The sequence below is a fragment of the Oreochromis niloticus genome, linkage group LG3 (genome assembly GCF_001858045.2).
Source record: "Oreochromis niloticus isolate F11D_XX linkage group LG3, O_niloticus_UMD_NMBU, whole genome shotgun sequence".
Classification (NCBI taxonomy): Eukaryota; Metazoa; Chordata; class Actinopteri; order Cichliformes; family Cichlidae; genus Oreochromis; species Oreochromis niloticus.
Genome location: NC_031967.2, coordinates 21,586,034 through 21,610,552, shown reverse-complemented (window position 1 = coordinate 21,610,552; position 24,519 = coordinate 21,586,034). Strand labels below are relative to the sequence as shown.

General features: G+C 41.2%; 3 protein-coding genes across 3 annotated transcripts; 2 read left to right on the top strand and 1 right to left on the bottom strand.

Moving 5' to 3' along the window:
• Positions 1–2,271: 2,271 nt before the first annotated feature.
• lrp10 (low density lipoprotein receptor-related protein 10) lies at positions 2,272–10,111 on the top strand. Its single transcript, XM_005464620.3, has 10 exons — positions 2,272–2,329; positions 3,853–4,023; positions 4,195–4,227; positions 4,439–4,583; positions 4,915–5,108; positions 5,204–5,544; positions 5,666–6,090; positions 6,874–7,068; positions 7,631–7,760; positions 8,520–10,111. Exons 2-10 carry the CDS (start codon positions 3,975–3,977, stop codon positions 8,976–8,978), a joined length of 1,971 nt encoding a protein of 656 aa, XP_005464677.2. The 5' UTR covers positions 2,272–2,329; positions 3,853–3,974; the 3' UTR covers positions 8,979–10,111.
• Positions 10,112–10,545: 434 nt separating this feature from the next.
• cirop (ciliated left-right organizer metallopeptidase) lies at positions 10,546–17,799 on the top strand. Its single transcript, XM_025906002.1, has 15 exons — positions 10,546–10,695; positions 11,764–12,127; positions 12,471–12,564; positions 13,146–13,197; positions 13,279–13,428; positions 13,702–13,827; positions 13,934–14,024; positions 14,465–14,610; positions 14,684–14,867; positions 15,013–15,082; positions 15,162–15,258; positions 15,399–15,506; positions 15,611–15,748; positions 15,961–16,070; positions 16,149–17,799. Exons 2-15 carry the CDS (start codon positions 11,779–11,781, stop codon positions 16,339–16,341), a joined length of 1,908 nt encoding a protein of 635 aa, XP_025761787.1. The 5' UTR covers positions 10,546–10,695; positions 11,764–11,778; the 3' UTR covers positions 16,342–17,799.
• Positions 17,800–17,903: 104 nt separating this feature from the next.
• On the bottom strand, positions 17,904–20,477 carry LOC100691425 (uncharacterized). The gene is made up of 3 exons (XM_019353710.2): positions 19,821–20,477; positions 19,626–19,726; positions 17,904–18,759 (listed from the first exon to the last, which is right to left on the bottom strand). The coding sequence occupies exons 1-3, from the start codon at positions 20,269–20,271 to the stop codon at positions 18,577–18,579; spliced, it is 735 nt and encodes a 244-aa protein (XP_019209255.1). The 5' UTR covers positions 20,272–20,477; the 3' UTR covers positions 17,904–18,576.
• Between the last annotated feature and the right edge of the window lie 4,042 nt (positions 20,478–24,519).

The following is a 24,519-nucleotide window of genomic DNA, read 5'->3' as shown; positions in this document are numbered from 1 at the left end:
TGAGAGTGATGAATTCATGTGTCCTGTATGTTGTTTGGGGTCCTGTGTCCTCCTTAAATCTCCAGCTGTGGGTGAAAGTGTGCAAAACAGTGTTACAAACTAGGTGCATGGAAATTTTAAACTAGCTCAGTGCTGTGAATGATGTCATCAAGCTTATGCTCAATGCATAAGCTATTATGCTTTAGACAAGATTGGAATTCACTGCAGCCGTGCAACAGCAGATTTAAAAGTGCAAGATTTTACTTTGAAATAGTGCATGAAAGTAGCATCAGTTTTGTGGAGTGAAGAAAAAGGACAGGACTCTGAGGGATTAAAGACAGCGCGTTTATTTACAGTGAAGCAAATAACAAGACTGACAACAGAAGGAAAGTAAGTTGGTGGGTCCAGGACTCCAGTGCGAACAGGCCCACAGATGAATCCGTCTCCAGGGGAAAACTCTCTCAATAACTCACTCAGACACAGCTGGGATTCCTGTGCAGAAATGAGATACAGGTGAGGCGAAGACAAAAACCAGAGCGTGTGAAAAGTACTGAAGAAGGAGCCAACTTCACTTCACTGTTTCCAGTTCAACGATCAGGCATTGACTGAAAGATCTCCTCAGTCTTAAATAGCAGACAACACTTACCGACAAGTCAGTTCATTATCTCCAGGTATGCTGGAAAGGCAGGCAAAAGTAACCCGCCCTGCAACAGAAGGTGTGTTTAACTCCCACACACAAGCACACACACACACACATACACACACTGTGCGAAAGGAGAGGAGGCATAAAGAGGAGAGACAGACAGAAAATGGGTTAGTTAACACAGAAAACCGGAGGAGCACGACAGGAACTACTTTTAATGTATTTTGGCACAAATGGACAATCCTTCATATGTTATGAGACATCCAACCTTTTGGTGTAAGTAAAAATAACATCCTAAAAATTCAAAAATACAAGTTGTGAGGTCTAAACCATCATTGGTGACAAGCCTGACACCAGCTCCAAACCCTAACCACACTGTTTTTTGGGGGGGAAATATATAAATATTCCGATTTCTGTTTTCTTCACTGTCTGATTGCCAGATCTCGGGAGAACAACTTAAATAAACAAAATGACATGTTATGATTGCTCATGGTCACTTACCTCACAGGCCTAAAATCTATCATCTGCAGGCAGGTTTTCTTTGATCGGATGTGATTTGGCAGAAATGGACAAATCTTCATTTCTATTCACCATAAACACCACAGACTTCTACAACTCTGCCGATTGCTTTCTAAAAAAGTTTTCTGATGACTCAGCAATTGTTGGCCTCATCACTGATGGGGACTACAGGTGGCGGACTTTCACAGCTGCAGACATCTTCCACGTACACCAGTAAACATCCAGAGAATGGACATTGAGATCTTGGACTGATATAAGTATCTGGGTTTTCACCTGACTGATAAACTGGACTGGACTAACAACACAAAGGCCATCTACAGGAAAGGTCAGAGCAGGCAGTATCTGCTATGGAGACTGAGGTCTTCTGGAGTGCAGGGAGAGCTCCTGAAGACCTTCTTTGACTCTGTGGTGGCAGAATGGAATGGTGGCTAAGCTGTCATCCCTGTTAGACAACACCGCCTTATCTTATCTTATCTTATCTTATCTTATCTTATCTTATCTAATCTAATCTTACTTGATTACATTACTCAATCAATCAACTTTCTTTCTCCTTTCACTTAAATTCAGTCGTGGAACACGCTTCCACTGGACATAAGACTCGTAGACATTATTGACACCTTTAAAAAGGAACAAAAGACCCACTTATTCAGGCTTGCCTTTATTTAGTTTTATCTGCTCATCCTATTTTAATAACTCTATTTTATTCTCTATTGTATAAATAAACTTTTCTCACTTCCCTGTTTCTTCTAGCATCACTGGTGAAATTTAACAGTAGAATAAAGTTCATTCAAATCAGACTCCATTTTTATGAATTAAACCTGGTGTCGGATATTTGTGACAGCTGATACTGACACCTTGTGTTAACAAATGCACATTTCACCTTTATCAGAAAATATAGTCTGTAGACCTGCGTTAATTTACTATATTAAAAAAACACTATGAGTTTGTTTTAAATTCAGCATAACCGCTTGATATTTAAAAATTATATATATATATATATATGTATATATATACAGAGAAACATATTTTTATGAATGAGGATTAAAGCTGTAGTTAACCTGCAGCTCCATTCAGCGGCTCCGGTTTTAGCAATGTGCATGACAAGCCCCGCCTTCTCTCCTCGACGTCACGAGTTGTGATATACGGAAGTAGCTTCGAACTTGTCAACAAGAAAGGCCGACCGACATGGTAAGGGCTCTGTACTTTTTAATGAATTACTTGTGTTATTTCTGCTTCTGGACTCTATATTTTAGTTGGTTTGAGTGTTTAAGTCGTTCGTGCTGTGGTCACAGAGCTTTTCTGGGGGTGTCGCGGGCTGAAAAATGCCCTTTAAACGACGCGAGCAGTGAGATTTGGCGTTAGCCTTTAGCTCGGCTGGGAACTAGCTGTTAAAGCTGTAAAGGAGAGCAGCGGCTCCTTTCTCCAAACCGAAACTGTGGCGTTACCTAATCTGTGGTCGCAATCTTAACACGTATGGACATAAATATGACTTTAATCAAGCAGAACTGGATCTCGGTATAGTTTTATCTTACTGGGAAGAAGAAACGGGGACTAAAGTGTTAGTTTTCACGGGGTTTTTTTTATCTCGGAAATGGGAGCGTTTCTGGCGTCATTGCTGAGAAGATTATGGGGAGGAAATCGCTGTGTGTGTGTCGGGTGTTACGTCTGACTGTGTGTAAATAAAGATCAAAATAACATCTGTGTTCAAGGGGCCTTTGCTGAGTTTTCCTGCCTTGACACTTCCTCAGTAACTGATTATTTTCGTGTGTATTAATACATGCTGGTGCTTGTGTGTGTGTGTGTGTGTTGCATAACGCAGAGGCATTTTTCCACTGCTGTAATTTTTGTAATTGTGGTTAACTTAAAAGTACCATGTAACAAATGATCTAAGGTAGTTTTAAAACATTTTCAATATAAATAATGAAGTTTATAAAATGTAGTATGTGTAATATTAATGTAGAATTCAAAATGTTATAATCCTTACATGAAGATTTAACAGCTGGAAACAGTTGGTACAAACCACAGCTCAACTCATTATGGAGTTTTAGCCCTGATATCTATTTTCATTCACATATGTCTTCATTATGTTCATTATATAATGTATGTTATTATATGTTCATTATGTTGCGATGCAAGTGATGGAAGCCTAGTTTATTACTATTTATAAACTCAGCTCAGGGATGACACTTAATTCTGCTCCACCGTCAGCTTACACATGATTATATTCTAGATCTACAGTATGCATTACTCACAGTATAGTTTAAGTTACTCTTGTGAAGTGATTATCCACGATTGACCATTTCTCAATTACCTCATGCACATGCTCTAGTGGTTTACACCTGCACCTAACAAGGGAAAGATCGTCAGGAAGAGACACAAATTTGGGGAAGGGGATTGCACGAGGAAGTGCATCCGGCATGAAAACACATCAAACGCCTTATGAACAATGGAGCATCTAAACTTTGCTCCTTTATTTAAAAACTTACTCATTATAACTGCTGCTGAAAACTGATTGTTTCAGAGAAGCAGTTACTGTGGATTTGATTGCGGAAATGGCTATTTTATGATGACTGTGGTGGATAATAAAAAATTAAAATAGCCAGTGTTGGCTCAGATGTTTTTGTGTTTCTCATTTGTCGTCCAGCCAAACTTTGATAGTCGTTCACCCAGATCAAAGATGTGTCTCACTCATCTTTTCTTTTTCTCTACAGGCAAAGTCTTCTTGAACAAGACCTCCTGCAATGGCACTTCTCTAACATTTCTTTTTTACCCCTCCTCTTAACTTTTTATTAAAAAAACATTTTTGAACATAAAAAAAAGAAACATTACCACAATGAAAATCAGTTACAGCTTCCCTGCCCTCCTGGTTTTCCACATAACAGGTGAGTGAGTGAGTTTTTGGCTGTTTGTGTATCTCTCTGAGGCGGCTGCTTTAAATGTTTGTCAACCAAAGGTCATGTTTGAACTTTTCGTGTCATACAGCATTTACAATCTGTGTGAGTGGCGATAATAAAGCACCTGCTCTGTTCTCTTTTTGCTTATTTCCTCTGCAGCATGGAGCCATTTTGAGCCTGCTCTCAGCTCATGTAAGGAAAATCAGTCATTGCATGTTTCATCGTGTTATGAAAATGAATATGCCTCAAGCCCACAGTGATAATAAACAACACCATTCATGCTTTAGTGACGTTTACATTTACATTTTCTTCACACCTGGCAGGTTTAACATCAAACAACAACACTTCATTTATTCACAAAACAGGAACTTTTATTAACTCTACTTCCTTGTGTTTATCACAGCCCACTGTGGGCGCTCCCTTCAGGTGGTGGACGATAAGGTGGGAGTGATCAGAAGTTCTGTTTACCACAGCTGGTCCTTCTGCTTCGGCTCAATGTCCGACGGCTGGATCATCACGGGTCCAGAAGATGAGCCGATCGTTCTCAGGTACGGATGCTCAAAGGTGGCACATAAAGGAGATGACACTTTGAAAGCTCGAAGACGTTAAATAATTTACTCCCAATTATTTTACTGGGATAATTATTAACAGAGTAAATATACCAGTTGTGCAATGCATTGATTGTTTTTGCTATATTAAAAGTATATAAATACTTAATATTGCTTGATCATTTTCTGTTATAGTTTATGAAGTAATGAATGACCCAGATTTGGAAATAAAGACAAAAACTAAAGTTTTTGAGATGCAATGTCTCCGATTGAGAAACTGTGGGTTCTGTTCACTGATGCAAACTTTCTCTTATTGCAAATCTTTCCGCAGCTTCTCTCAGTTTTCTGTCCGCTGTAAGAAGGAATGGGTGTCTATAAACTCATCGGCTGGAGGTGATCCGATCATCCTGTGTGGCTCCAAGTTGCCGCAGCCAATCGAGCTCCCAGGGGGAAATATTACAGTGACGCACCACTTCCTCCCTCATTTGTTCCCTGTGTCATCGTTTCTGTTGAACTACGCCAGGGGTATGACGGCCTGACATGTGCCGCCTGCTTGCAGTTCCAGCTCCTTTTTCCAATTATTATCTAAATGTTCCCTTTATCCTCTTCCCTTTGTACAGATCCATATGAAGGCGATTGCCCAGAATCATCTTTTAGATGCTACGGGGGTCGCTGCCTTCCCCTCTCCTGGCGCTGTAACGGGCAGGTGGAGTGTCTCGATGAAGAATCTGATGACAACGATGAGCTGGGTTGTGACTGTCCTTGTGGAGGGCTTCTTCAGACCTTTTATGGGACCTTCTCCCCTCCAGGTTGTCAGGGTCAAAGTAAGTCCTGTGTTTGGACTTTGGATCCTCAGGACTCCAGGCCGCTGAGACTGGAACTGCAAAAGCTGACGCTAGCTTTTGAGGACCGACTCACTGTCTACAACAGAGAGGAAGGCAAAGGAGACATTATTAAAACCGTGAGTTTCCCAACCCAAACATTTGTTACCCACAATTGATTTTTCTTTTTGTTCTTTTTTTTTTAAAAAGACAAACAAAGCAAAAAACATTATTATTGAAAATCCGTCTGTATTTTCACAGATTACCAGCTCCTCCAATTCCAAATCGGTCCAAGTTGAATCCAACACCGGCGTGATGTCAGTGGTGTATAAAGGAGTTCTTGGCACAGAGAACTCCAACTTTAACGCCACGTTTCATGTCAAGGGCTACTGCCCTCCGTGGGAAGGTCGGTGCGGGGGAGCGGCGGAAGGATGTTTTACACAGGAGCAACACTGCGATGGGAAGTGGGACTGTCCCGAGACTGGAAAGGACGAGGAGGGCTGCAGGAATTGCAGTCCGAATCACTTTCCCTGTGGAATGGCAGGACAGAGGACGACAGCGACCAGCAAAGCGCAGTGCTACTCACTGGCAGAGAGATGCAACTACCAGCTGAACTGCGCCGATGGCAGCGACGAGAGGGATTGCACCGTGTGTCAACCGGGGACCTTTCATTGTGACAGCGACAGGTCAGTGTGCACCTGTGTCACACAGCTCCACACACAACATAAAAGGAGTAAGGGGGGGGAATCACATTTGTATCACAGGACATTCTCACCCTGTACAGGCTTATTTTACTCATCGTGGAAACGGGTGCTGCTGTTTTTGTTTTGCTTTGTTTCATAACAAATCAGGTTAGTGGAGTTTCAGGCTCGGGCGTGTCTGTATGTGACCATCTTAGAGTTTAAATTGACTTTGCTGTGGTTTTTGTGGTTCTGCTGTTTTTCTGTAGAAATATCACCCATCCTGCAGCAGTGTGTGACAGGCACAGACTTACGTATGAGAAAGTAAATATGCAGTGTTGAAGATAGAGATCCTGCATTCCTCCAAAAAGCATTGATGCAGGTTATATTTATATACAGCTATTTATTATGGTTTTACATTATTGTGATGATTATTTTCAATGATGCTATTGCGATTTATTGTGTAGTTCTGCAATAGTGTCATGTTAACCAGTCGCCATTATTTGCATGTTTTATCAAAAGCCCCAGTGTCTTAAAATCGGCCAAAGTCCTTTTTCTAAATGCAGCTCGCTCTATAACAAAAGCACAAAGTGTGTATTGGAAAGTTTTGAGCTTAAGCGTAGTGATCCTTTTAACTCAGCCCGTTTCACTTCTCCTTGTTTACAGCATTGTGGTTTTATTGTGAGTCTTAATTCAGGCGGCGTCTGATTTTTTTCTGTGAAACTGAACCTGCCACTCATTTTCTTCCAGCCTGCTCTGGTAACAAATGGCTCTTTGTTCCCGCTGCAGGTGCGTGTATGAGAGCTGGCGCTGCGACGGCCAGGTGGACTGCAAGGACGGCACAGATGAGCTCAACTGCACAGTAATCCTGCCCCGCAAGGTCATCACCGCGGCAACGGTGGGCAGCCTGGTCTGTGGACTACTTCTGGTCATTGCCATGGGCTGTACCTGTAAACTGTACTCGCTCAGGACGAGGGAGTACAGGTAAGTCTTCGAATGTTTCTGCTGCGTTTTTGTTTGAGGTTTGCAGCCGAAGCTCTTCTGTTCTACAAAGTAGCTGCTTTAGATTATTTTCGTTCCACGATGAAGCATAATGAGGCTTTCTTGCCACTTTTAAAGAAGAAAAGACTGACTCATGTATTGTGCTGATAATCTCAGATGATGAGTCAGGAGATGCAGACATTGTTTTCTAACTTCTGGCTTTAATTGCTGCCAGAACTGCCAGACAGTAACTCTCAGATGGATAGCACAGCCTCCTACAACACTGACAGTACACTCCACACAAAAACAAAAAAACTGCCTGGTTGTTGTTGTTGTCAGTTAAATGCTTGAGTTATGTACAACAACAGGAACCAATAACCTGCAGTGTATTAAAAGCTTACTTTTTTTTAACCTTTAAAAGTACCTCTTAGAGTCAAATCTATTTCTAGACTTTATATTTGTATACTTTATGTGGATCTGCATGATGCTTCAAAATAAAAACAAAATGTGCTTTGCAAGTTTGCAATGTGTGTGACTGCATCTAAAAGCGTCTATTCTCTCACAGCATGTTTGCGCCAATCAACCGCCACGAGGCGGAGCTCATCCAGCAGCAGGCCCCGCCTTCTTACGGTCAGCTGATTGCACAGGGCATCATCCCCCCGGTCGAGGACTTCCCAATAGAAAACCCCAATGAGGTGAGAGAGTGGAGCGCCACAGTGATTTTTAACTGCCTGCATGGATACACCTGTCAGGATTTCATCAGTCGAGGATCCTGTCGGGACTTTAGATCATACTCATTTGTTTAAAGAACCCATGTGATTGACTGCAGCCTGTCCTGCAGAGTTCCAATATACATTTAAGGCATTTAGAGGTGTTTTTTATAAAACCCAAGTGTTGAAATTTCAGCAGGAAAAACTGATTAACTGACTTCAATTTTAATTAATGTGTTAAAACCTACAAATCAACATCTTGTTGAAGGTTTTTTGATTTAAAGGCTTTAATAAATGTAATTAAACACTCTAAAGTCTAAGAAATTAGATGTCTGGCAATCCTGTGGGTGTATTAAAGAAAAGCAGATAGCTGTTACTATACATTAAATCACACACTGTAATGTGTAGTAGTGCTCTCTGTCTTAAAGCTCATCTATAGCAGCCTTATTGATCCCCAGCTGGATGTGGGCTGAAGTCGGAGGAGTGTTAAGAGTTTACTCTGAGCTTCTTTTATTAGTCCTCGGTGAGACAGCTGAGGTGGTGGAGGCGGAGGGATAAAGTGTGTAAAACAAAGCTGGCGCTGCCTGATGGTATTAGCTGAAGCCGCCTACACTAAGCTCAAACTTTGATTAGTATCGCGTAAATAAATTAAGCAGGTTTAATGATTTTTAATAATGATTTTAGGATGTTGAACATGAGCTGCCAAAGGTAGTTGAAATAATCTGCTCTGTGTTTCTTTGTCAGACCTCGACTCTTTCTCTGAGAGGAATCCTGCAGCTGCTCCGCCAGGATGCCGCCAGCTCCCCACACCGCAGACGTAGGCCCCGATTTATCCGCCGAGCTGTTCGCCGCTTGAGAAGGTGGGGTCTGATCCCCAGATCCACATCCAGGCAGACTCAGTCATCAAGCTCCAACCAGCAGCAGGCGCAGCAACAGCAGCAGTCAGACACCGCTACGTCAGGCCAAGAAACAGCTCGCTCCACACCTGGAAGCTCCCCATCAGCCGTGGAGGCGGTCAACCAGCCGGTGGCCCAGAAACTCGGCTTGTTGGCACAGCCGGTGCAGCAGCAGCTGGAAGCACCGCCTCCTTTACTGCCGCTGCCTTCACCTCCTCCTATCGCTTTCCCCCCTCCCCTCCCTACGCACCCCCAGCTCCACCTGTGGACGCCCCCACACTCCCCCTGTTGCCGTGCCCCCCAGTAGCCCATCTCTGGCCTCCATCTTCCACACGATAGGCCTGAGCATCTCCCGCTTCAGAGCTTCGCCCTCTTCCACCAACTACGTGCCCCTCTCCGCCTCGCCTTCCTTCTCCTCCGCCTCCTCTTCCTCGGACGACGATGTGCTGCTCATCCCCCTCTCGGAGGACAACACTTCAGAAGACGACGTGCCCATGCTCACCTGAACGACTTCCTCACCCACCCCTTCCCACCCCCTCCCTCTTACTTTACCTCCCACCAGTCTTTCCACATTCGTTTGAACTGAAGCACAGGAGCGACTCTTCCTCTCTGTGCCAGTCTGGTGCCTTTTTTTAAAATCGCTTTGCGTTGCTGACATATATGAATAGAGTATTTTTAAAGAAAGAAATAAAGACTTCCTTAAGAAAATGCAGACGAACGGCACGGCCGATGAAGAAGCGCAGATGAGTATTATGCGTGAGCACTTACTGAACGCTGGGCTGCACGTAGAAGGTGAACTTTTATTTTTTTGCACAGAAGAATCTTCCCTATCCAGATACTGAGACAGGCTACTGTCAGGTTGAATGATTATAGCTCTTCTAATGGAAATTGTTGTGTTTGTGTGACTGCGACTGTGTGAATGCAACTGCGTTTTAGTCTCACGTAGACAGCGGAGTGTGATTGCACATGAGGAGTGTCTTCACTTGCACCCAGTCTCATGATATATCACGAAACAAATTCCCCCTATTTAAGTGCCTTTAAGGAGCCTCCTGCAGAGACCTCGAGGATGTTGAGAATTCCTGAACACACACTGCATGCAGAAACACACACGCACACAATGAGGGTCACTTTTTCCTCACGTCGTCATGGTGACTTCACTCCAAAATGGATAAAAAAAAACAACTGCATGTGTACTCTTCAAGCTGGCAATAACTTTTTGGATACCCTCGTTCTAGTGCACATCGATTCCAACATTACTGCGTGTTTAAATACTTCTTCACCCGGTGAATGAATGTAACCTTAAAAAACTAAACAAAAAGCAAACGTATCAAAAGACAATCTCTTTGGTGCCTGATTTTATGATGTGTGTAGGTGTGCGCAGGAAGATGAGGCACCCTAGTGATAAATTCACAAAAGAACCTCACATCTGACGAGACTCAACAGCATTCGGTCACATTTCGACTCAGCAGACTTGTGGTGTGCCATTTGTAATATTATTAATATTATTATTACGAGTTTTGTGGTGTTTTTTTTTTTTTTTTTTTTTTTTCTTTTAGCAGGTTTTGTCTCTGTTTCCTTAAATTGTTCCTGTTTTGCTTTGTTGAATGTATTTTTTGGGGAGGGGAGGGTGTCGACGTGACGGTTTTAAATTTACAGATAAATGGGAGGGCGATTTTATTTGGGTCAACTTCACTGTATATAAGTAAAAAATATGGTTGAGATTAAACGATTTGCACTTTTAGTTTTAAATTTGAGTCTTTTTTGTGTTTTCTTTTTGGAGATGTCGGCTGGGGGCTGGGGGGTGCCACCTGACACCTCAGTAAGACATGACAGAGATGTTTCTTTGTGCTCTGTATTCAAAAGATCTGTGGTAATTCACACAGACTCACCACAGAGAGGAGAGAGCTGTTCTCGGTGGGAATGCAGAAGTTGTGCTCATTGCTCTGGTTTGGAGGATTAAAAGGAAAACCTTGTTTTTGCTTTAGAGCTCTGAAACTCCACAGATGGACTGAGGTCGCCTACAGGTAATAATACTGACTCCATTTAATTATTGAAGCAGTTTTCAACACAGCACCCCACATGCAAGTTCCAGCATGATATCCTCTGTTTTGGCCTGATGGATGACTCAATCTGCTTTACATGTAAAGAAAGCAAGATCTAAACGCTTCATTACATTCCTGTTTAAACTGACCTCACACGCTACAAAAACCTTCACTAATGCTCCATGTTTCAAACTATAGCAGAGCCAGACATGGCTTTAATGTGAGTTCTCTTCATCTCCTTTAGTTATTTCTTTGATTACGTTGTCATTGCCTTTGGCTGTTTGTAGATTTAGTTCTTCCTGTTAGGTTGGACCTGACACCTCGAGAGTAATTCAGATTATTCATGATGATGTTTCCCAAACTTTCTGCGAGTCCTGTCAGACTGACTCATGCACTCTTTCTTCATCACTGCCTTTCATGTTTAAACTTGAACCAGCATCAAACCGGATCTGGACTGCTTCCTGTTTACTGCTTAGTGTTTGTGCTTAGCAAACTCAACTGCTTATCCATAGCTGTTTATTATGATTTCCATCCACTACTTTGTTCTTTAACAGCTTTTCACTTCATTTAGTAACCACTTTCTCTTCAGTATGTTTAATAAACAGCTGCAGCTATTAGCCAACTTTTAGTGAGCTATAACCTCAAAACCTTTACAATTATTTAAATAGTTTGAGTGAATCTATCCATGTAGCTGCTTCTGTGGACCTCTGATTGGTTATTACTGACCTAAGAAAGCTCAAAGCTGCAGACAGAAGAACTCACAGTGTTTACAGTTACTTTATTATTTTAACTGTTCTGTTTACAACATGGCAGCAAGATTTGCTATGATGTATGGTTTGGAGACGGAGGAGGAGCTGGAGTTAATGGTCTTACAGTTCACCCCAAATTGTCAGAATAATACTATTGATCCTTTTTTATAATCTGTACTAATACATGACACAATGACAGAAATAAATAAAATCAAATAAATTCATGGCCATATTTTGGGATCTTCAACAGCCATCTGAAACATTACATCATCTCCTCTTCCTCACTGTTACCCTGAAATAGGTTTCCACCATAATTATGGCTTCCCCTCCATCCTCGAACCTCTGGGTGGGGATGGTGCTGGTGGTAATGGTGGCCGTGGTTGAGCTTCCAGGAGCCCTGCAGAGGTGCATCTTTGATGAGCTTCAGGTTCAGGTCAGAGTCGTCAGAGCCGCAGACAGTCCACCCCAGGAGCTCAGGCTCAGAAGGTCAGAGGAGCAGAGGAGCATCCTGGGAAAATCTGGCCCACCTACTCCTACCTCACCACAGCCAATGAGGATCCGGACCTGGATTCCGAGAGAGAGCGACAGCCTATCAAAGGCTGAGAAAGGAAGACTGGAGGCAGCGGTGGAAGAAGCTGTGAGAGTGGTGTCTTCTTTACTGTCAGGTGACTGTTGAACAGAAACAGCTGGTGTCCTGTAGATTATTACACTCCACAAATATGACAACAAAAAAATTCAATGCAATCAACATTTCTCTTGTGCGATAACTAAATATTTGTGTTTGTGTTTTTTAAATATGTAACACTGAGTTTATATTCATTTATTTATTACACTGGCCTCTTTCTAAACTGTACTGACGTTTTTATGTCTTTATGTGAGCTTGTGCAGCATAATTCTGCATTGTGTCTTTGAGGTAGTGGTCAATGACAATATAGTAAATCTTGGATCTGAACACACACACACACACACACACACACACAATCTCATAAACTGCTGACATTTTAACAGTGAACAGAGTGCCGGGCTCGTTACTGCTCAGCAGAGACATCAACAAATACTGCAAGTTTCTCTGGAGGGATTCAAGTACTATCAACTACAACAGGTAAGTACACATGAGTGTAGCTCCAGTCCCTCAAACCAACTTCTTTTGCCAGATTTGAGTCTTTAAAATGATTTCCCCCCCCTATATTCTTATTTTACATACAACACAAAAATCCAACCAGCCAATCATATGACATGCAGTTAGACATGTGCACATGATGAAAAGGCTCTCTTGAAATTTAAACTGAGTATCAGAATGAGGAGGAAAGGTGATTTAAGTGACTTTGAAGGTGGCATGGTTGTTGGTGTCAGGCAGCTTGTCTAATTATTTCTATATTTTCCCCACAAACCACAAAACCAGAGTTCACAGATAATGGTCCAGAAAAGAGAAAAGCTGAGTATCATTTGAGTATTGTTGCTAACCTTCTGTTGGCTGCTTCCAGCAGGATAACACACCATGTTTCAAAGTTAATGAATGCTCTCACTCTTTAAAAGAAATGTACACATTAGTACAAGCAACTATGTATTTAAACTAACAGGTTTGTATTTGCTCACTCATACTGTCCCGTATCTCTGAGCTCTATCTGAGCTCTGTTAACTTATGCAAATAAATGGAAATAAGCAGACTTTTTATTCTCCCAGGTGTGGTAGAGCCAACAAAAACTACCGAAGTGAAACTTGCCTGGATGTGACTGTGAGTATCAAATGTTTTTGCTGCCACACACAGCATGTACTAGACTGCTGCTTCTGAATAATACAGTACCAACATCAGTAGATCCCAGACGACCACCTGGCTGGATGTGATATTTACCCCGAGGCCGATTCACACAAAAGGACTGTTCTCAGACCTGAAGGTGCTGGAGTCCCTGATACCGACTTCCTGCTTTACCTCCATGTACAGGCCACAGACAAGTGCAGGGCAGAGGTACAAACCTACAGAAAACAGAAAAATTTGATATAAAACCACTGAAAGTTGGTTTTACTTTAATTTTTTCCACTCAAATCCCAGCATCCCTAAAAACATTTTGACATTTCTTCATTAATTTTCTATTCATGCTTGAAAACAGCAGTAAATTGTTGCTCTATTTAATCATACATTTCTCCACTTTCTTATAAGAAATAATTTTTTAAAGCGTCTAAATTAAACTTCGCCCACGTAGCTTTCACCTCCTCCTCATTGTATCTTCTTGTTCCTCAGCCCAGTGTGTTGGCCTACGCTGTTCACTGCCAGACGGACAGTCACGGGCGACCTGTAGCCGGGGTGGTGGTCATCTGCAGGGACCGGCTGACAGGAGCCACATACAGCCACCAGACTACAGTACAGGTACGATTACTTTTATGGATACATGATGTGAAAAGTGAAGTTTCTCTGGCTGTTTTTATAGAGAAGGATGGATCATGATGACAGATTATATTCTTCTGTTCTCCAGACTGTCATTCATGAATTGTTTCATGCACTTGGATTTTCTAAGGATCTCTTCAGCACCTGGAGAGACTGTTACTCCTCCTCCTCTTCCCAAGGTTTTTAAACACATCGTTTACACCACTTTATCCTTTTTTTAAATGTAATTTAACCAACCATTAGTGAGTGTGTAATAATTGTGTAAAAATTCATTGTTCTTAATGTGTGTGAGTGAGGTTATTATAATAAAATCTAACACCGATTGATATTATATAAGCATTCATCCTTACTTAACCACACATGGGCTGGTGTCTTCAAAAGTTTGTTTACTTTACTTTGAAACTGTGCAAAGTGTGGACGAAGAACAAAAATTGGGAATTAAAAATGCAAATATTAAGTGGTAACACGCAAAGAGGAACACTCAAATCTGATTAAAATGTAGAAAAAAATAATTTCATTAAAATAAGTTTGAGTGTATTTAGTCTGACCTTCATTAAAGATCACATGCATTGGTCAGAAGGTGGTTCTTTATCAGCGATTTCTTTGCTGGATCCTGCAGTGGGTGCTGATTGCTCTCCTCGAGGCAAAGTGACTCACTCTGACAGATCAGGCCACATGAGGATTTACACCCCGTCCATCATTTCAGCCCTGCAGAAGCACCTGGTGTCCAGTGATCCGCAGCTGGGAGGGCCACTGGAGAACCTGGTACTGCACAGCTTCAAATGCAGAAAACTTTAACAAACTAAAAAGAAACCCTAACGGTGCTTTTACCCCTCAGGACGCAGCTCCAGGCAGAGTGTCCTCACACTGGGAGTCCCGGGTCCTGCAGGGCTCCATTATGTCGGCAGTACTGGGGGATCCTAGCACAGTCCGGATCGACCCAGTGACCTTAGCTGCATTACAGGACACGGGGTGGTACACTGTCGACCTGAGCCGGGCTCAGAGTCTGGTCTGGGGAGACGGTAAGGAAACTGAAACATGAAGAAAATGCACTGAAAACTGCCTGATTAGTTATCATCATAACAGGAGACTTAACAAAAGCTGAACTTCAACACTCAGTGATCATACTTTTTAAATAATCAACAGTTTTTTTTAATGACTTATTAGGTCAAGGAGCCATGTTTGGCTCCCTGTCAACCTGCCAAGATAACTCCTCATCCTTCTTCTGCACTGGAAGGTAAATTTAGTGTTAACATATATTTTCATGCAGAAATTCCGTCACATTCTTAAATGTTTGCGTTATTTGTACTTCTCAGTGGACGTGGATGTCATTTTCTTCACCTCCACAAGGGGGAGTGCCAGACTGACCAGTACCTGGAGGGCTGTCGAGTGTATAAACCCCTGCAGAATGGAGTACGCTCAGTATCTTCTTGCATCCAAAATATTACTGAAAATGAGAGGAAATTATCATTGTCATTATTATTATTATTATGTATTTATCTTTTGTACATTTTTTGAATTTCTCACAGTCTTCTTCTGTTCTTACTCTTCAGAGTGAATGCTGGAAAAAAGAAAGCAGCAGGTGGACAGCTGAAGATGAGCTGAGCGGGGAGATTTTTGGCTTTGACAGCAGATGCTTTCTCTCCAGCCTCACCACGCAGGTGTGTGTGTGTGTGTGTGTGTGTGTGTGTGTGTGTGTGGTCATCCCCTCTACTCTCTTCACTCTTTCTTTTGAATCCTTTGTAACTTCTCATCTGTCTTTCAGAACCAGAGTCAGGTTCCCCGGGTCAGCAGCTCTGTGGAGGGTCGGTGTTATAGGCACAGGTGTACCGGACCGAACAGGTATCAGATCCAGGTGTTTGGCTCTGTGTGGGTGGACTGTCCAGCAGGGGGCAACATTCAGGTATCCACATAACATAATGGCTTATTACAGTGTTATGTGTTTTTGGATTAATTAATTAATTCAGAGAGTTAAAACTTGCAGTTTTTGTGCATTTAAACTGTTTCATTCATACAGATGTTTCTATTATTACCACATTTATATGATTAAGAGCATCCTAATGGATAATACAGTCAACATCTCATATATATAAAAATGATTTATTTTTCCTTCAGATTAAAGGATACAATGGTGCAGTTTTCTGCCCTGACAGGAGGTTATGTCTGTACCCTGATGTGACTCCTCCCTTAGATGATGTCAGGACACTTCCTGCATGCATCAGATGGTGAGTACAACTTCAGACATGCCCCGGCGTCCGTTAAAGCAACATATACGTCATTCTAACTTCACTTTTTCTGTGTAGTGAGATTTCTACCTCAGCCCATGATGGGACCTGGTCTCCCCTCAGACCACCCACAGACCCACCTGTACCCACAGCGCTGTGCTTCACTGCTGCTGCGTGTCTGCTGGCTGCACTGATGGTGTCCTGCAGGAAATGTCGCTCATGTATGTTCAGAGCACGCACGGTGGCCCCTGACCAGCAGGATCATCTGTAGAAAGCCTGTTCTTAGGAATGGGCAAAGACTAAATTTTTAATCTTAAAGTAAATTTAAAAACTGCTTTTACTTTTATTTTATTTCTTGGGGTGTTTTTATGTTTTACCTTTGATTGTCTCGCTGTGTGAGTTCTCTATCAGCTGGGGGAAAACCCAAACCACAGAGATGGGGAAGCTGGATTTATACGTCCATAAATCAGTTTTTATTTTTGTCAATTGTGATTTTGATTACTAAATGTTAGTTTCGTCCATCAAAATCATTTCCCTGTCATAGATATTTCTCTAACCTACACTTGTTTATGGCCTTAAATACAATGTAAATTCATAGAGGATGAGGGTAAACAGTAAAATAATCAAAGATATGGTAACAAATTGTCCATTTTTAACTGTATTTTGATTTTTTGCACTAATTAAACCTCCAAACTATCCCCATCTTTACTTTTGAACATTTAGGTTCAGTAATTTAGATATAATCTTACTGCTGATGCAGCAGAATCGATCAGTCACTCACCTTTAAGACACTTCCTCTAGAACAGTTTTGTCATCTCACAGGAGTGACACAGATGAAAAATGACCTGTGATTGTTATTGTAAGTGAGCATATTATTTCCCCAAGATGCAAATGTAGATATGAATGTCATGACGTTCCTTGGAAAAATGCGTGCCAAGACTTGCCGAGACTTACAGGACACAAAGTCAGCCTGTTTTCCCACCTCGAGGTTCTTTGTTGTCATTCATCACGAAGGGACGTGACAGAACAAACACCTGCTGGCAAACTGACAGATAGTTTGAAACCAGTTTGGCAGAAAGCTGCTGCTTCATAGTGCTGTGACCCAACACGAACATGAATGATTTAAACTTGTGCTTTTTAAATCTCAGCCTGTAGAATATAGTTTGGGTCACACCAACAGAAGCTGAGAGCAAAAATTATGGTGGTTCAAGACTTTTGCACAGTGATGCACATGCCTGAAGTAGTTGAAGACAAACAATTAAGGAAAATAAATGCTTCAGCATAATATGTATCAAACAAGTAAAGGAAAATAAATAATGCTTAAACATTTAAATGGACCAAAGACAGTTTCTGAAGTAGCCCTTTATCCCAATCTTTATATTTACCAGAAGTTGGACACAGTGATTTCCCAGGTTAATGTTGTGTCACACAATTAAAAGCAGCAATGTTGTCTTTGAAGGGCTAATCAGAAACTCCCTAAATCTGTCAAACATATGTCCATACTGTCTTTATACGTGTCTTGATGCATGCTCAATCATCCAGGTAAGTAAATCCCCAAAAGTTGTCTCTGTTCATCTGGACGTAGCGTTTTCAGTGGGAGAAATGTTTCGTCACTCATCCAAGTAACTTCTTCAGTCTCAGCTGACTGCAGGTTTCCCCAGTCTTATATGCAATCTTATGCAAATGTACTCTTTATAAGACGTTTCTCCCACTGAAAACGCTGCGTCCAGATGAAGAGAATGAACTTTTGGGGTGTCTTTATACATGTATTTATGCTTTAGACACACGGGGATACTGAAAACACAAGCAGCTTGTATTGAACACAAGGTCTAGTTTAACAAGAATAATAAATTCTTTATTAGTAAAAATTACTTTTTGCTGAATAACCACACAAATGTTTATTCTAACCTCTTCACTGACTGCTTTAAAAAATAGCAAAAAAAAGGTTGTATTGTTGTTATAATTAATAAATATCAACACTTTATTTGTGGCTAGATCAGAGAGGAGAGCAGCGTCAGACTGAGGTCATCAGAAAGAAAAGTCACAGTGGACTGGAAACACAGCTGGTTCCAGTCTTAGGTTTTGAACTATCTAACCAGTTTTCAAGCCTTTTTCAAATACTGTCAGTGGCTAATAAGAGTCTATCTATCTTATCCCATTTAAATGAGAAAAACAGCATCCAAAAGATATTTTTAAATAATAGAAAAGTACAAAAAGTGTTTCATTTCTTGAAATCACAAAACCAAACCATTAAAAGTTGAAGCCCACACAGCCTGCTTTAAAGGGTTGTCCTCGAGCTACACCAGTGAACAAGCATTAGAAGGTGAAGCACAGTCTGCAGTGAGCCTCAGGCACGCAAAACAGAGCTCCACCCTGCAGCGAGGACAGGAAATGTTTTTACTCTTAGTGCCATCATGCACCACCAGTAAGCCCCTTTTTGAATGGGCTTAGGCTGAGGCACAGCCAGGATCCCACATTCCTCACATCCTTCATGGCGATGTTGTGTTCACGATTTCCCACGGCTTGCTGATACATCACTGACCTCCAGGTAATTCATGACAGTGCTGCTGAGCATCTTTTTTTCAAAGTATTTGATTTCTTCAGGAGTCAGAAGAGCCATTTTACAGACCTCTTCATGTGACCACTCAGCATTGCAGTCAGGCTGGCCGCACACAAATCGGCTCTCCCCCTGAGGGATCAAAAAGAAATCAGTTAATTGCATCTAAGCATGTTGACATGGTCAAAACAACCTGCAGAGGTTCAAAGTGAACATCGCAATGAGAAAGAAAGGAGGTTTAAGTGATTTTGAACCTGGCATGGTTTTTGGTGCCAAACGGACTGATCTACTGCTGACCAACTCTAGAGTTTACAGAGAATATTAAAAAAATGAGAAATATCCAGTGAGCATCAGTTCTCTGGGTGAAAATGATTTGGTGATGTCAGAGGTTAGAGGAGAATGGCCAAACTTTGTTATGTTGATAGGAAGGCAACAACCCTTGTTACAACCAAGTTATGCAGAAGAGCATCTCTGAGTGCACCACACACTGAACCCTGAAGCAGATGGGCAGCAGAAGACCACACCTGCCAGCTATGAATTGGAAACTGAAGCCACAATTCACATGGGATATTTTCTTGCCTATTTTGCAACCAGCCACCAGATCTCAATTCAATAAAGTACTTTGGGATGTGGTGGAATGGAAGACTCCCATCACGGGATCTGCAGCAACTGTGTGATGCTGTTGAGTCAATATAGACCAAAACATCCAAGGAATGTTTCCACCATGTTGAATTATATTCTTTTAAACTTTCGCTTTTGCCTTCAAAACCTCTGAAGGCAAAAGTAAGTCTAACAAGGTGTACTTTACAAATTGGCCAATGAGTTTATGATAGATTTAGAAATAATTTAGAAATAGATTTTAAATCATGTAAAATTGATTTCATAATTTATTTGGAAAGTTGGGAAGATAAATGTGCAAGAAGGACAATGAGAGACGATGGAGAACTTATTCTATTCTACAATACTTCAGACTCTTGTTAATAATAAAAATGTGGTACCTGGTCCAACAACTGGTGACACCAGCTGGTGAGAGACATGGGGGTGACAGAATGACCGCAGGACATCCGGGCTCTCAGAGATTTATAATCTCTGCCCTCAACTATGAGACAAAAAGGAAGACTTACACTTATAAAAATCCTTGAAGCCTATGCTGTCAAATCTGAAAGTATTTATCTGGTTCTTTGACTACTTACAGTCCATATCATCGTCTCCTTCAACAAAAGTAAGGGTGGTGTCGTTTGGATCGTAACATTTCTCCTCTCCAGTCACCAAACTGACGTCCAGACCTCCAGAAACGTCTTTTTTGCCCTTATCTCTCATTCTCCGCCGCGCATTTTCCAGATGGTTCTGCAATTCATGGTAAAGGTCCAGGTCAGTTTCCAAGTATCTGCGCCTTGAGGGATCAAAATCAGCCCAAAGCCCGGTGCTTCCATCTATACTAGCAGGGCGGTTTTTCAGTCGGACGGACTGTTTTCTCTTCTGAGGATTTAAAGTTAAACTCCTTTTAACTCTCGCTTGGTTGCTCTGGGGTCCTGTGTAGTCTGCGGTCGCAGACGTACTTTTCTTTGTCTCACTGTTGCCCATCTTTGCCACGTTTATCTCCACAGGTGAGCGGCAGTGGACACACACGGTTACTGGTTTCATTTACTGAAATCACGTGATTTTCAGTTACGGGGCTGTAACTCTCTCCGGTTGCACAAGACTGTGTGCCAAACTGAGGCGCGACATTCCAGGTAACAGGAGGAGGACCTCTGTGGGCGGAGAATACACCTGGAGGACAGGTGGGTCTGTCTGTGAAGGTGAATGTTAGACGGTCCACACTGATGAAGAACGTCACTGTAAACTGAAGAACAGAATCTGTGAAGAGCTAAAGATGTTCAACTTTTGCCTTTCTGAGAAATTTCTTTGGTGTTAACAGATTTTCATAATGAAAATATAATAAAGTATATCAATCGGACCTGCAGTCAGACGAATCAATCATTAATCTCTGTGCCGATGCTGTTTCCACTCAAACTGACCAGATTCTGTAACCTTTCTCTGTGTTTACCGTTATAAGCTTTGCTCTCTGCTTCTGCTCAGCTGGTGACATCCGGGTGGTGTTCAGGGCGGATGTTGCTGCTATGGGATCAAACACGTCCATCATCCACACAGTGCTACTCCTGCTGCTGAGGAGATGATGAAGACGAGACCCCGAAGAACAAGAAGATAAAAATTGGACTCTGCATCACGGTTATTTAGGCTTATTAATCTTTACTGTGACACTCTGACATGTGTCATAATAATGATATATAACAATACATAATAATAATGTGTCAGAGTGACCCATTTATAAAAAATATATCCGGAAGTCTTAACTGCTGACCTTTTTTATTTAGCACACTATAAAAATATATAGTGCATATAATAATTCCATATATTATTTTTTTTGACAGGGGGAAATGGTGAACATAAACATTATACACTGAATAAGATGCATCTCATTAGACTGGAGCTCTGTTTGTTTTTATGAACTACATTTACATTTCTGCATTTTGTTTGAGGACATACTGCAGGTGTAGTGAGTTTGATTTCTTTTCCTGCACGGTGTCTGTGAACGCAGCATGAAGATTCACCCCTCCCCTAGCTGTCTAATCCCAGGTTGCTTATAAGGATTTAAGTGTTTGGGACTCATTTCTGTCGTAGATGGCGACGATAACATTTGCGTTCAAGATCGGATTCATTTCCCCTGAAAATTATTTGGCTGTGAAACTGTTATAGGGTGGTGAGTAGACACGTTTGGTGAGGTTCCCTCTTAAGCATTGTGAGTGTAAACACCGGGATACGAATATAAAGCACCATTTAGGTTGCAGTGCGACGTCACGGGTGAGTAACTGGCAGTGCTGTAGGTTGCCTCCCCACGTGGGCTGACTTTAGCCAAATTGATTAACTATTTATTTGAGGTGCTATTTTTAACTAGAACAACCTAGTGGCAGTGAATCGTGTCCTTTGTCAATACTGTTTAGTTACCTTTTCAGTTTCTCCTCCTTCACGCCACCACACAGGCAATAGACTACTGACCCCAGTTCTAAATAGCTGGAGCTCTTCCTTGAATATGAAATCATGTGAGGTTTTATCTAATCGATAAATATAAATTATTCTATTAGACAAATGTTGTTTGACATGCATGCAGGAGGCAGTACTGATGCTGTGTAATCAAGTAGGACTTCCTTGTGTTAAAAACACACCACTTATTTAGATCATTCCTGTTATTGATAATTTCTGGGGGAACACCAAGGTGCTCCTAGGCAGGCGAGAGATATAATCTCTCCAGCGTGTCCTGGGTCTATCCCAGGGCCTCCCCCCGGTGGGACATGCCCAGAACACCTTAACTGGGTCCTTTTAAGGTGGAGGGGTAGCTGCTCTACTCCAAGCCCGTCCCAGATGGCTGAGCTCAATTCAGTTAAATTCAATTCAGTTTTATTGATACAGCGCCAAATCACGATAACAGTCGCCTCAAGGCGCTTTATATTGTAGGGTAGACCCTACAATAATACATACAGAGAAAAACCTTGTTCTCTGTACATGATATGAACTTTGTTTTGCCTGTTGGAAGTCACCTGAAAAATATCAAATATGTAATATCAGCAAAACATCAAGAGTTGTTATGAGAACATAAATGCTCTCAAAAAAGCTTCACTTGGCTCTGGTATTTATCATCATCATCATCATTATGTACTGTACTGCACATGCTGCTCTAGCACTGTTGTGAAACCTGAGCCTAAAGGTTCCCTCTCTTGGTAATACTATTCTCTTTGTTACTCCACAGACTCAGTGATTTGGCTGCACAATGCTTCCTAGTCTGTGTGCCACTTGCGATTGGTCCAGATGTTCCACAGGTTTGGCCCCAGCTACACAATGAATAAATGTTATGTGTGGTGCAATGTGTCTCTAATAGGTTTTAATATAGTAGGTAAGAGTCAAGTAGATGCAGGGCACCACCTTTTGTCCAAACTGTCTCCCATAAGGTCTTTGGTATGGCTTTAAATTCTCCTGTTGACTTATCATGAAACTTTAAAAAGGACATCTGGTGTAGAATTGACACATTTTCAAGAAAAATGACAGGTATGTTTGAAACAGGCTGATATCTTTTAGAAAGACCACCATGTAGATGTAGAAGTAGAATAACACTTTGGAGACATATAAAGTGGTAAATATGTTTTTTGTTTTTTGTTTTAATAAAAATGCCATGTTTTTCAGTCAAGTAGAATCAGAAGACAGACGATTGCTGATCTTTCTGAATAACTTTTTGAGTAACGAGATAAAAAATCAGTTTATGTCAAAAATCAGTGCAAAAAGTGGATGCAGCATTAATTTGACCACTAACAAATGAAGCATATTCCCCACATAGTGATTAAAAATGAAAAAGTTAAGAATTGGACTCTGATGGTTATTCTCACTGTTTGGTTTTGTGTATTTGCTGTAATACTTTGTGTTCTAAGAATCAGAATCAGAAGACTTTATTTATCCCCAAGGGGCAATTAACAATTTCTATGACAAGTACAAACAAATATCAATAGAGAGGAGAAAAGAGTCAAAAGCACTTATTGTGGAAGGATTAAAACATGTCAGTCTGTAATCTCATCACCAGTTTTCACCCACGTGAGCAGGAAAACGCTTCCTTAAGGTGCATGAATTAATTACAGTTTGGCTTTTTAAAGCGTAGTCTGTAGAATACGGTTTGGTTCACAATATCAGAGCCTGAGAGCAAAGATAAAGCAAAGTTTGGAAACACTTTATGATATGGCCCTTGACTAAGAGTGTAATTCCACTCAAATTAATTGAAATTTTCTTTGAAATTACCATGTATTTACATTACTTACACATGGTTAAAGATTTGTACACTAATAATGGGGTAACAATATCAGTTTTTTTCAAGAGTATGAGGCAGGACAGTCAAGGTGGTTGTTATTCACACCTCCTAAAGGAATATCAGCCCAAGGTAATACAAAAAAAAAAAAAAATTAAACACTGACCTATATTGGAAGATAAATAGATCTAAAATGCACCCCAGCAAATGAGATGGTTTCAGTGATAAAAATGCTTTATTTTATTTATTGTATATAAAATAATGCAATATAAAGTTTGTATTCAGAACACATTTAAATAAACTGTGGCACTGTCTGTCATCCTAATGGTGTCTTCAAATCAATACATGGAGAAGACAATATGAAAAGGAGGCTGGGATGGACACACACATGCAATTGTTGGTTTGTGTCCATTTTTGTTTCACTCAGGTGATTTATTTGCAGTTGGTAATTCGTTGTGTTTTTCTACTTGTGCTCTGACTTTTATTCCTACCTTTTGTCCTTTTTACAATCTCCTTTTCTCTTATAATGCTCCTGTCTCCTCTTGCATTGCTATATAACATGCGTAATCATGAATAATAATAATATCAAAGAATGACTGAATAAAAGAAAAAAAATGCAAACAGGAGCATGTAGTGTTTATAAAGCTTGACTTGGAAAAGCAAACATATTTGGCTCTACAATGAATTCAGATCATTATTCTGATTACTAAAGCTGCCAGACGTCAGGGCCATAAGGTCAGTGTGCAGAAGAGGACCCCAAAACAGTTTCTTTCTATTAAGCAAAAGCTGATTTAACACAGGGGTCACTCTGGTCACCGCAATGGCAGGGAGAAAGCGTCACAGGAGTGGGGACCACTGTAAAAGAGGGAGAGATGCGTTATTCCAAAGTATGAAGGTGAGTTTATTAATGGAGGGCAGTGAGAAGAGATTGCTGATTTGGTGAGATGATGAGAGCCAGAGATTAATAATAAGTAATGATTCAATGCGGAGAGGTGTATAAATGGGGTGATATGGTTTATAAGACCATTAAGATGGGGCCTGATTAT